A 12,377-nucleotide genomic window follows, 5' to 3' on the forward strand; every position below is an offset into this window, starting at 1 on the left:
TCAGGTGTGTGTCCAGTACTCCGAACAATAGAGGGTTCTCTTTCACCTGGTCGCAAAGCCTCATAACGACACTTCTGATGCTGTCATCTGCAGGTAAATAACGCTCTTTGCTCGTTTGTCTTCCACACATATGTTCACGTGTTGTATCTGTGATTTGGCATGTCGTTTATACCCAGGCTGTTTTGATAATCACAAGGAGCTTAAATTTTCTTAATGGGTCATAAGAATTGTTATTTCAAGTTAAAGTTCAAGTTAAGTTTCATGTTGTATATTATTTAATCAATTTGTCTTTTATAACTGCGGCTGCTCTGTGAGACGTACGTACAACTCTCATCAAATGTAACAAATCGACTACATATATGACTGTCAGCTTTATCAGAAGTCAGAGCTGGAATGCAAACTGACGCACATTGTCCACATGACATAAAGCATGAGCATATGTCTAGTATCAAACATTTGATATTTAGCCATTTGCACTATGAGCACTATGCTGTTTTATGGTGCTTGTGTCTCAGCTGTGTTTTGCATGTGCCTCTTTTGTGTTTCTATTTCTGCTATTTCTGCTGTGAAGGTAAGTTAAGCACCCTAAACATGTTTATGGTGTAAACATGGGGGCCGTGGTTTTATCTGACAGAAAGAATGATGCAGCAGTTTTCTTGCTTATCTGTTATCTCCTCTTTTCTCATTCTACCGTTTATCATGTAGATTTTCTTTTAAACTCATCTGTGGAAAACATTAAATTCAAATGGGTCAGGTGCGCTTTCTGTAAATATATACATAATAATGACTCGGCTGTATTGGGGGATGAGGTGAGGTAAGGGGGTAATTAGGTGGCCCGTGTGCAAGGATTGCTGCAGGGAATTACTACTGTTTATGAGCTTTGTGTAGCTGCTCATTGAGTGTGTGAGAACACAACAGTTACACAGCAAAATCAAGCAAGGTGTGCAGGAGTGTAACTTATGTGTGTGTGTGTGTGTGGGGTGGGGGGGGTGGGGTGGGGGGGGCACACTTTTTGAGAAGGCAGTATTGGGATCTAATGTCACATAAACACACAGCACCCGCTCAAGCTCCCAGTCCCCCATCCAAATCCCCCTTCCCTCTCCTCTCGTGCTCACTCAAAGCGATTCTGCAGCCAGAAGCTCAGTAGAAACATTACCAATGTCCAAGTGGCTGCGGCTCAAGAGGCAGAGCAGGCTGTCCAGTACTCAGAATATCAGTATTTCAGTCCCTGGCTCCTCCAGCCTACGCGTCAAAGTTATCTTGGACAAGATACTGAACTCCAAACTGAGTGTGTGAGAATGTTTTTGGCCCCTTGTAGCCTCGGCCTTGTGAATGTGTTAATGTTGCATGTAATGTAGAAGCACTTTGAGGGATGGGAAGCCTAGAGAGGTGCTAGCCACATGCAAACCCCTAGCTAATGTTACGTTATGAATAAAAGATCATGTTGGAACATCGATACCGCTTTGTAAATGTCTTCACTGTCTTGTCTTTTTAATGTCATTTTCAGGCTCCTGTTTTGGTGTTAATGATGTCTGGTATCAAAAGAAAGAAGTGTACACTTTTAACATGGAGGACAGTTCTCTGGGTCTTATTGACCAACATCATGCTGCTGCTGTATTGCCTGACGAACACAACCCAAGTAAAGATCAGGTAAAGATTGAAAAAGACAGCATTATTTTATTGTGTAAAGTCTGTTATGTGTTTGCTGATCCATATGTTTTATTCACAGGGGCTCAAAACAAGACACGTGTCCTCTCAGTATGGCCAAATTTTTAAAGAAAAATGTGAGCACACCTTCTCAGAGCAGAGAAGCGTGCTCCCCCGCATTCAACATCATGTTCATGAAGACCCATAAAACTGCCAGCAGCACCATACTCAACATCCTCTTCAGATTTGGAGAAAAGCACAAACTTAAATTCGCCTTCCCCGATGGGCGCAACGACTTCTTCTACCCGTCGCCTTTCCTGTGCTCCCAGGTGAAGGACTACAGGCCTGGAGACTGTTTCAACATTGTTTGTAACCACATGCGCTTCGACCATCAGGAAGTAGCCAAGCTCCTGCCTTCAGACGCTGTGTACATCACCATCCTACGTGACCCAGTGGATCTCTTTGAGTCGTCCTTCCACTATTATCACAGAGCGGTTCCTCTCACGTGGAGGATCAATGGAGAGAACAAACTGGCGGAGTTTCTAAACAGTCCTCAGACCTTCTACAGCCCAGAGGCCTTTAACTCATTCTACCTTAAAAATCTGCTCTCTTTTGACTTTGGTTTTGATAACAATCTGGAGGCTGATGATCCTCGTGTAATGAGGAATATTCATAACTTATCGAAACTTATTGATCTGGTTCTCGTAGCAGAATATTTCGAGGAGTCTCTTATCCTGCTTAAGGAGACACTGTGTTGGACCATGGAGGACATACTATACTTTAAACTCAATGCTCGCAGGAGCTCATCTGTATCTCGTCTTACCTCTGAGCTGAGAGCCAAAGCTTTACAGTGGAACGGAGCTGACTGGAGACTCTATCAGCACTTTAATGCTACCTTCTGGGCCAGAGTGGAGGCGTACGGGAGAGACAGAATGGAACAGGAGGTAAACGAGCTGAGGAGACGAAACACTGAGATGAGGGCCATCTGTATCGAGGATGGAGGTGCAGTTGAAGCCCAGAACATTCAGGACAGACGCTTCCTGCCCTGGCAGCCAGTTGGAGAGTCTTCAATTCTCGGATATAATGTGAAGAAAAATATTGATTCGAGATTCAGGACAATCTGTGAAAAAATGCTCACACCTGAAATACAGTACTTGTCAGAGCTGGGCGTGAACCTGTGGCTTACTAGACTGTGGGGTTGGTTTAAGGATACTGTTTTTAGTTTGACTTGAATTATGACATTTACAGTGAAAACATTGTAATTTATCCTACAACATGTGTGTTTTTCAGTTTTCTTCTGAACAATGCATCCATAACGTTACTTCAGATGTGTCACCTAGAAGCTTTATTACCCTTCGGCACCTCAGACACCTCCATTCAAAACATCTTGGTCATAATTGCTCCTCACAGTTTGTTGTATCTTTCATCATTGTACACTCCATAAAGATAATGTGTTTACACTCTTTTAAAACTGGCATGAAGAGTAAACAGTAAGACTCCCCTATGCACCTAAGTTGTAAAAGTCTGCAGCTGATTCTCGCCTCCATGGTAAGGTTTACATAGTTACTGCTCCAGCAATGTTGCGCAAAGTTTATTTGCTTGATTTTCCGCTGCAAGAACAAATGTTTCCTCGCCCTGGTGCAAATTTTCCATTGAACCCACAGGAATGAAATCAGGGCGTGCCATCTATATTGTTGAGAGTGGTTCTTGTAATTCAGTGGGACGGGCAATGCTAGTGTGCCCCCTGGAGGCCTGAGGCTCAGGTGCAGTTTTATGCAATGAATTTGAATGGCTGTGGCCTTGCCTGACCCTGTCAGTCCAGTTTACATGTCTTCATCATCAGCAGTAATGATGGTTTGACATGGCAAAACTTTTTTTATGTGGGTACATTTTAATTTCAATTTAGGCATAAACCAGTGATAAGTGTCATGATTTTTTTGGTAAAAGGGTGGCAGCTACTTTTTGCTAGTTTGGCCAGGCCAGTATAAGCTATACTTTTGACTGATAGCCTTAGATTTCCAACACCATCTTATACCTTGACCTGCAGGTTAATCTGAATGAGCTTCATCATGTCATGCCAAAGGAAAAGTTGAGTTTAACAATTTAATTTTCTTTTCATTGCAATATTTGTGGTGCATATAGACATTTTTATAACACATCTCTAATGAAGATTGTCTTCCCATACAAATATAAAATGTCACCCTTGAGCTTAAGATTCCGTATTATGTATGTACTTGAAGCTAATACAGCAGGCACATCTAACTGCAGAGACCTTATGTACAGTATTGTGTGCACAAGGAATCATTGTTAAGGCTCATACACTGATTACTGGTATCACTGAAATCTGTCAGCCTGGTTGTCCTGCTTTTTTTTTTGTAAATGATTTTTGTTGTAAACTTGCTTGGAAATATGCTATGTAAACAAAGGGTGTATTTGTAACTATTATATTATTTTTACTTATTTATCATATGTAGGCTTACTTTTTTTGGTTGTAATATAGTACATGTGGAAACAATGAGCACTTGTCTGTCCTCACACCATTCTGTGGCATTTTTGTCTCAGAATCTGGCCGTGGCCTTTGCTGCTTCTTAAATGTTCCTTTTTTGTTTTTACCATCTATAGCCTCTAAATAATGTCCCTTTTCATTCAGGTGATTTTTGTACAGAACATGTACTTGTATGTATGCGGCCCATTGTGATAAATGCCATGTAACTTGATTTTTTGAAGTCTCCACCTTGTGTTACGTGTTCATTTTCTTGGTGAAAAATATTGCAAGGTTGTTAATGACAGTGACAAATAAAGCATGATTTTGTGGTTTAAAGACACAGCTACAGCAATTTGGAAATACATAATGGTTAAATAGCGAACACAAAGTGATGCTTTCATTGGAATACAATTTTTTTGTCTGCCCACTTGGACATTTAAATTCCCTCTGAGCTCAGATACCATGCTGTCATAACACTGCAATTTTGAAATGACATAATAAAAGGTACATAAAAACCTAAAAACAGCCACAGACCTATGAAAAGGACTGCAAGTACCCATCCACTGTATATTTTGAAAAAGCTTGCACACATGCAGTTCAATGGAAACATCTAGAGAAGGGCTGCATTATGCAAAAGGTGTATAGTGTGTGTGTTCTGATGAAAATACCACTAAAATTAAAGTATTACCAAAAATCAAGTAAAATGCGTTGACAATCCTTACACTGACACATGCATGTCATATACAATATGATAAATCAAAACATGGCAAGATCTTTACGACATTAACATATGTTTAATTTAACCATTTACAATCTTTGAGGGGAACAAAGGCTTTAAAAACAACAACAGGAAGGGTTAGAGGACGAGGTGACAGGAACCACTGCTCCATCTTCATGGTGGTCTGGACAGTCAGTCAGCTCCCACAGGTCCTCCAGTTGCCGCTGCCAGCCTGGGCATGACTATGAGCACATTGTCCATGTTGACTGATGCTTGTTTCAGGTGTGGAGTCCAGAAGAATGGATCAGGGAAGTGTGTCAACAGTTGCACTTTAGCCTTAGGTAAACCCGCGGCGTCCTATTCCTCGTCTTGGTTCTCGTAGTTGTGTTTGATGTGTTTCCATAGTTTCTATAATAAAACAAATGATGGATAACGTTAGACATTTCCCGTGAGCACATAGATTATATCAGCAAGCAGTTGTAAAATGACACGACTGTTTCTCTTAGCGGGCAAGCTAGGTTAGCTAATGCTAACGCCGCTTCGCCCTCTGCGTACAAGGTCAGGATAAAACAAGCATTAAAACACCAAGAAGACGCACTTACCCCGCGATTCATTTGCTCAAAAATCGCGTCGCCACCTTGGTCAAATATTCGCTCGAAGAAGACCGCTCCAACCATGATGGTTATAGCGAAAGTAGACGTTCTCCTGAAGAGCAGATTGTAGACGGACTTTGCCAGCGCCATGTTGGTGGAATAACGCAGTGCGCAGGACCGGAAGCTGAGTCTAAATGCTTCGCTTTTCGCTTTGTGACCCTGCAAAGATGCCGTATGTAAGTATTTCCTTTTTGTTACTCACGTTAGTTAACTGCAAACTGTATGTGGTCTTCTTTAAAAAGCAAACGTCTTAGAAGGATCGCATTGTTTCGCCAATGGTTTGTGCTATTTCCAGTTTAAATTCAGTAAACATAGGGATTGAAAGCAAACCATAATTCGTTGGGCAATAACATTGACTGTAAAAAAAAAATAGCATGCGAGCTAACGTTAGCTAACTATCCAACGCTAACAACGCTCCGAGCGAACGCTCGGTAATCTGGGGGAGTAATTGCCCGAGCATCAAACTACTGGTTTACATACTCAGCATGTATCTAAATAGTATAATACCTTAAGAATTTGATATTTAGAGTAAGACAGGAAGTCACATCAAGGCAAAAATAAATGCACCTTCATAACTAAACCATTAGATGGCAGCAAAAGATGGCTGCCATTTCCACTTGTCCTTGTTTATCCTATTGCTGATGTTCCTTGTGTTCTTGATATCAGGCTGGATCCAGTTTGTGCCTCTCATGCAATCATTTTTTTTTTGGTCCTAGACCAAATCTGTAATTACATGTGGGACTTTCACATAAATACAAACGTATTTGATGTGAAAGTAAACAAACAAATGAGATCAGAAATGTTTTATGCAAATCCAAGCAACCCTGCTTTGATAGGGAAGTCTCAAATGTCAAAACAGATCAATACTAGGACCATGATTAGGCCTGATTAGGTCTGTTATGTACTTCATACTGTTTTTTCTCCAAAGGATTAGTTGATTAATTGATAAATGAATTGACTGAGATGAATTTATGAATACTTAATCTTGTTTAGATTTGAGGGTTTGCTGCTGTTTTTATATTACTTTAAAACATCTTTGGGTTTTAGACTTTTGGGCAGTCAGACAAAACAAACCACAATTTGAAGATGTTGTCTTGGATCATGGGAAACTGTAAATTTGCACTTTTGACTGTCTCCTGCTTTATTTTGTATCTGTTAATCACAGAAATAATCATCAATGACAGTCTCTTTGACTAAACACCTCTTTTTGTTTTAGAAAAGCCTTTGTCTCGTTTTGAGCATAATGGAACACAACATGGCAATGCTCTCTCAGTTGATGTTGTATCATACTGAAACTATTTTGGTCAGCGCAGCTATTCCCTCACCATGTGTTGATAGAGCGGTTATTTACTGTAAATGTGTTTCATTTCTGTTCACTGTCTTTCAGTGATTTAAAAGGTGACATCTTGCTGGTTTTAGCACATAGCCTGCACCATGGGGAAGAGATACTACTGTGACTACTGCGACCGGTCCTTTCAGGACAACATGCATAACAGGAAAAAACATCTAAATGGTGTTCAGCATCACCGAGCCAAAAAAGCCTGGTATGACTATTTCAGAGGTGAGCCTTGCAATTTGTCCTTTGATGTCTAGGATGTGGTCACAATAAAAATCTAATTTCATGCTTTCTTTTTACAACATGATGTTTTAGTGTAAATGCGTTTAAACTAGACAGTGATCCTGCATGTTTTATTGAACTATTGAAAATGCTAGTCTTAAACCTATTTGTGAGATTTTGATTAATGAATTAAGCATGCTTACATTTCGTTATACCATCTTGGCTGCCCACCTGTTAACTTTATTATGGAAGATTATAGAAACAACCATGGACAACACTGTCATTTTTCTTTGCCAAGACTCTTCAGCCATTCTGTATGACGAGCAAACAAAGAAACCCTGCAGGAAGTTTCTCCAAAAAGGTAACAGAATGCTTAAATGATACAGCTATCCCATAACCAGGAAATTATATTGAACACCTTTTTGTTACCCTCATTTTTTTCCCTGGTTTTTATTTGCAGGAATTTGTGACTTTGGCCCGAACTGCAGGTTTTCCCACATGTCTGAAGAGGATCTGTTTAATTTAAAAAGACAGGTGGAAGGTAAGCTGAAACCAAAGGTTAGAGCTCTCTACCTTGTCATTTACACCTTTTTAAATGAACATCACAGCCACCCAAAGCAATATGCCACACATATCATTTGCAAATTTAATAGTACTATCTAAAATATTCTTTCAGCATTGCACTCACGTCACAGATGATCATCATATTCCAGATTGTTAAAAGCTCAAATGTAATGCTGCAGATGGTGCATCTGAAACAAACTCAGAAAAAAGAAAGCACTCCAAGCACCTTGGGTCAGCACTTTCTCATGCACTCCCTAAAAGAAACCTAATAGTATACAAGTAGAAAGTGTCAAGAACATTTTGTGCAGAAGACTGTGTGGATTGGGATATGTTGACAGGAGTGAGCTATAATTTATTTCAGATGAGAGAAGGCACAGAGAGGGCTCTGTAGACAGAATGATACCCGGGCGAAGCATCGAAGAATGGCTCTCCAGAAGAGAAAAGAAGCAAACTGCCCTCAGTATCAAAGGGTATGCACTTTCCTTTTTGTTTCAACACTTACTCACACATGGTTAGCATCGCTAATGGTTATTCCTGTTGATTTAGAATTCAACTGCTCAATTATTTATCCCTGCAGAGATCGGGAAAATAAGGAAGACAGCGAAGAGGGCCAAGAAGAAAGTGAAATACTTCAACAGCTCCTCTCCATCTCTGACCTTCCACCCTCTCTCCTACCGCCTCCTCCAGGCGGATGGAAATTCACAGAGAACACAGAGTGGGGGTGAAAGATTTCCACATCACTGTAAAGTGGATATGTGACATTAATAGGAGGAGGAATGGCATAGAATAGATTTATGTTCGTATTGGAAGGTTTGTCAGTTTGAAATGAAGTTTTAAGTTGAGTCCAAAAGGAGATTGTTGCCATTTCTCTTCCTCAAGAGTGAACATTTTGTGTGCCGTACACTATAGGTCCTGTCTGTTTCATGAAAACTAATTTTTAATTTATTACATTTTACTTAAGATGTCAAGTTTCTTGAGTAAGAATTACATTACAAGAAGTAACATTAAAAAATAGCTGATTGGGGCGTCGGTGGCCTAGTGGTAGAGCAGGCGCCGCATGTACAAGGCTGTTGCCGCAGCGGCCCGGGTTCGACTCCAGCCTGTGGCCCTTTGCTGCATGTCACTCCCTCTCTCTCTCTCTCCCCCTTTCACACTTGTCTGTCCTAACAATTAAAGGTTGAAAATGCCCCAAAAAATATCTTAAAAAAAATAGCTGATTTAAAATGAGTAAATGAGTGAGTTTGTATTTACACACATTTTTAAAACACAATAAAAGTAAATCTGAGATTAAGGATTCCCACACAAGCAGTGCATAATAATCCTCATAACTGGCATCTTGGCAGTGTGTTGTTGATTGCTCCACCAATCTGGAGTCGAGTGCCTTTACCGTGAAACTCCTCTGAGGAGTTACATTTGATGTCGTGCAGTCCCAAAAGGAGCGGAGGATTGCTGAGCAGATGGAAATAATTTTTTGTTTATTTTTAATCCTCTGCTGCGTCACCGGGGGAGTCACTGATCTGACTGCATTTTATTTGTAACCCAGCCAACTGAAAACACCATTTTACTTCCTAAATAGTAAAGGTTGCAAACTAATGATCTGGATTAAGCTTCATAATGAAAGTTTTTCTTAGATAGAAAGTTTGTTGAGACACTATTATCAATAAGCCTCATGTAGATCCCTTGGATTTGTGACTAAGCTATGTTTAATTGTCACTGGCCTTTTAAAGTCCTCTAATAGGTTATTCCTCATAACTGGGCTTATGCTGAGATATATATACTTGTACCTAATGCAGTGTTTACAGCAGAATCCTCATTAAACGGCTGTGAGTATTCTTTCTGTTGTGTATCATTTTCTCTAACTTGCACTCTGCTTTCTTGGCCAGAATATGTCTGACTTTAACTTAATTTAACCTAAGTACATGCTTAGTTAAAGGTACCATAGTAGTGCCATGGAGCAGCAAGGACACGTGCACATCCAGCCTTGGTTTCAGGCTATTCTGCTTTTCAACAATTGGTGGCGATAATAAGGAAACCAACAGTGCCAAACAAAGACAGCACAGAAGAAGACTGACAAAAGCAAAAATGGATGTTAACATTGAATGATTTTATGAACATATAAAAATCAGCTTTAAAATGTTAAATGAGGAAGTAAATGCACACAACATGTTTGTAAGATCTCAAGGATATGCAGTGCATTTTGGTGAGAGACATGAAATGAAAACAACAACTCGTAGTTCACAAGAAAACACCATATAAAGTACCTTTAAAGGTTCACTGTGTAGGATTTAGTGGCATCTAGCAGTTAGGGTTTAGGACTGAAACTTCTACTGTGTGCCATGTGTGTACAAGAACTACGGTGACCATGTTGTTCTACAGTAGCCCAGAATGGACAAACCAAACACTGTCTCTAGATAGGGTCATTTCCATTCTTGGAGACAGAGACAGTGTTTGGTTTGTCCATTCTGGGCTACTGTAGAACAACATGGTGGGCTCAGTGGAAGAGGACCAGCTCCACATGTAGAATTAAACAGCTCATTCTAAAGCCCAGTTCAGACCAATCATTCACAACGAAATCAAACTATTTTAGAACATTGCAGAGAAAAGTTGCAGTGATGTGAACTGACTGTCTGAGCTCGACTAAAGCCAGCTGACAGTGTCACCTGCAACTCAGCTGGTCAAATTACTGGCAGCTGGTTTTAGAACATGAGGCATGTCACCTCTTTCTACAGCCAATCAGCTTGTAGTGAAGTCCGCTGGTCAAGTCAAAATGGCCGCACATGACATGTTTGCTTGTTGTTCAGGTGCTCCTTCCCCACTGAGCCCTTTGTCTCCATCCTCACGTGTGCTGGTGGCGGACAGTAGGTTGCTGTTGCTCGCTGTATGTGCTTATGCCCCGCCCACACACATTCTTACTGACTAACTAATTGCCGCTGCTAACTTATTATTGCGGCAGTAGCTCAGTCCATAGGGACTTGGGTTGAGAACCGGAGGGTCGCCTGCTCAAGTCTCCGTCCGGACCAAATATGGTGCGCCGACTGGTGGCTAGAGAGGTGCCAGTTCACCTCCTGGGCACTGCTGAGGTGCCCTTGATCAACGCACTGAACCCCCCCAACCGCTCAGGGCGCCTGACCAAGGCAGCCCCCTCACTCTGACATCTCTCCACTCTGTGCATGTATAGGTCCAGTTTGTGCATGTGGACCTGTGTGTTAATGACGAAAGAGTGAAAAAATTGAATTTCCCCTCAGGGGGATTAATAAAGTATACAAAAATAAAAAAAATATTATGAATACAGTCCATCTGATGCACATTTTGTTTCTGTTTTTGCCGTTTCATCACCACTACAAATGCAGCTGTAGCCAGTATCACACTATCACTATCCCCACTCATATTTTAAGAAGCTACATATTATATTCAGCCACAACGTAAGTCTGAAAAGCTGGAAATCAGAACAGAAGTACACAGAGTTGTTGCATAGAGATGATACACTGTCTCATCTAGTTGCATTGGTGTGAACCGGCAGGTTTTTTTGAATGTTGCAGAACAGCACATTGCAAGTAGCTGCCTGTTTCAACTTGTCTCGGTGTGAGTCTTTGGTCTGAACTGGGATTCAGGTAAGGAAAACATTATTCTAATTTTCAGGTGATTATGAACTAATGAGGACATATTCCTGAATTTATATTCTATTTTTTACCAATAGACATCCCTTAATCCCACACACTGGACCTTTAAGTAAATGCTAGGCTATAAAAATGGCAAGTTCTGTAACATAGTTTAAGATGTATTTATGCGGTGCACGTGTGGCCGTATATATATTGCAGGATCCTTATCATATATACAGGTGTATGCTGTACACTAAAGAAACTGTCACCACGTCTCCTTGCCCCAGATATAATCTTCTCATAACTACTTCATGTCCATCTCTGCTGTGCTCGCCACCCACTCATGCTAGCCCTTAAAACTAATTAAGTGTGCATGTTTTATTTCCCTCAAGTATTTTACTTCAAAGCTCGGGTACGTGCGTACATGCCACTACATGAAGTGCATCACTATACAGCTATAACCAAGTGGTCTTTCCTTTGCAGGCTGTGTGCTGTGCTCTGTTACTAATGCGTGCTCAACATGCCAGATGCTGCACCGTCAGGGCCGTCACACCATCAGAGCCTGACAGTTTCTCCTTGCCGCTTCTCAAAGTGTTGAATGAAGAATGGATTCAGAATATCAGTGGAGAGCATCCCTACTGGGATCTGCTCTTCTTTTCTTGGTGTTTGTGTCAACTATGTTGTGTAAATATGCCCAGTAAATGTTCCTTTTTTTTGAGATTTGGGCTTTGATTTACAACCAATGCCACATATAAAAAGAAAAAACAAACAGCAGGTTCATTTTTAGTGCCTTTGTTTTTATTGGACTACATGCATCTAGACACCACTTACATTAGTGTATAACTGATGCAGTAACCTCTACATGTGCAATAACAGTTACAGAAATAAAACTGCTGGATTTTCTCCGTCTAGATGTTAAAATTACTCGTAATGTCACACAGCTGGATGATACAAATATTAACTACAAGTTTTACCAAGAACAGGGGAGAGAGAAAGATAATACATGAATATTTATTGGGACTTTAGTTACTGATTAATTATTTAAGTTTGAAAAATACATTTAGCATCAGATTCATTTCTGTTAAAAGTGGCAATTTTGTAAAATGGATTTTCCTTCTTTCTAAAAGACTTTCAGAGGTAAGTCAAGGCATGA

The 12,377-nt window shown here is 40.5% G+C and overlaps 3 protein-coding genes across 4 annotated transcripts; 2 read left to right on the plus strand and 1 right to left on the minus strand.

Annotated features, from left to right (window-relative positions):
* Positions 1–79: 79 nt before the first annotated feature.
* gal3st1b (galactose-3-O-sulfotransferase 1b) lies at positions 80–4,435 on the plus strand. The gene is made up of 3 exons (XM_049604394.1): positions 80–93; positions 1,508–1,650; positions 1,730–4,435. Exons 2-3 carry the CDS (start codon positions 1,526–1,528, stop codon positions 2,877–2,879), a joined length of 1,275 nt encoding a protein of 424 aa, XP_049460351.1. The 5' UTR covers positions 80–93; positions 1,508–1,525; the 3' UTR covers positions 2,880–4,435.
* Positions 4,436–4,906: 471 nt separating this feature from the next.
* On the minus strand, positions 4,907–5,617 carry LOC125906027 (cytochrome b-c1 complex subunit 9). The gene is made up of 2 exons (XM_049604397.1): positions 5,453–5,617; positions 4,907–5,258 (listed from the first exon to the last, which is right to left on the minus strand). The coding sequence occupies exons 1-2, from the start codon at positions 5,591–5,593 to the stop codon at positions 5,208–5,210; spliced, it is 192 nt and encodes a 63-aa protein (XP_049460354.1). The 5' UTR covers positions 5,594–5,617; the 3' UTR covers positions 4,907–5,207.
* zmat5 (zinc finger, matrin-type 5) lies at positions 5,593–9,458 on the plus strand. 2 transcript variants are annotated; one of them, XM_049604396.1, is made up of 6 exons: positions 5,593–5,679; positions 6,891–7,064; positions 7,360–7,422; positions 7,522–7,602; positions 7,987–8,095; positions 8,203–9,458. In XM_049604396.1, the coding sequence occupies exons 2-6, from the start codon at positions 6,938–6,940 to the stop codon at positions 8,348–8,350; spliced, it is 528 nt and encodes a 175-aa protein (XP_049460353.1). In that variant the 5' UTR covers positions 5,593–5,679; positions 6,891–6,937; the 3' UTR covers positions 8,351–9,458. The 2 variants fall into 2 exon arrangements, with proteins under 2 accessions (XP_049460353.1, XP_049460352.1); XM_049604395.1 differs by lacking the exon at positions 5,593–5,679 and adding an exon at positions 5,680–5,781.
* Positions 9,459–12,377: the final 2,919 nt, after the last annotated feature.

Source organism: Epinephelus fuscoguttatus, linkage group LG18, assembly GCF_011397635.1.
Source record: "Epinephelus fuscoguttatus linkage group LG18, E.fuscoguttatus.final_Chr_v1".
In the NCBI taxonomy this organism is placed as follows: Eukaryota; Metazoa; Chordata; class Actinopteri; order Perciformes; family Serranidae; genus Epinephelus; species Epinephelus fuscoguttatus.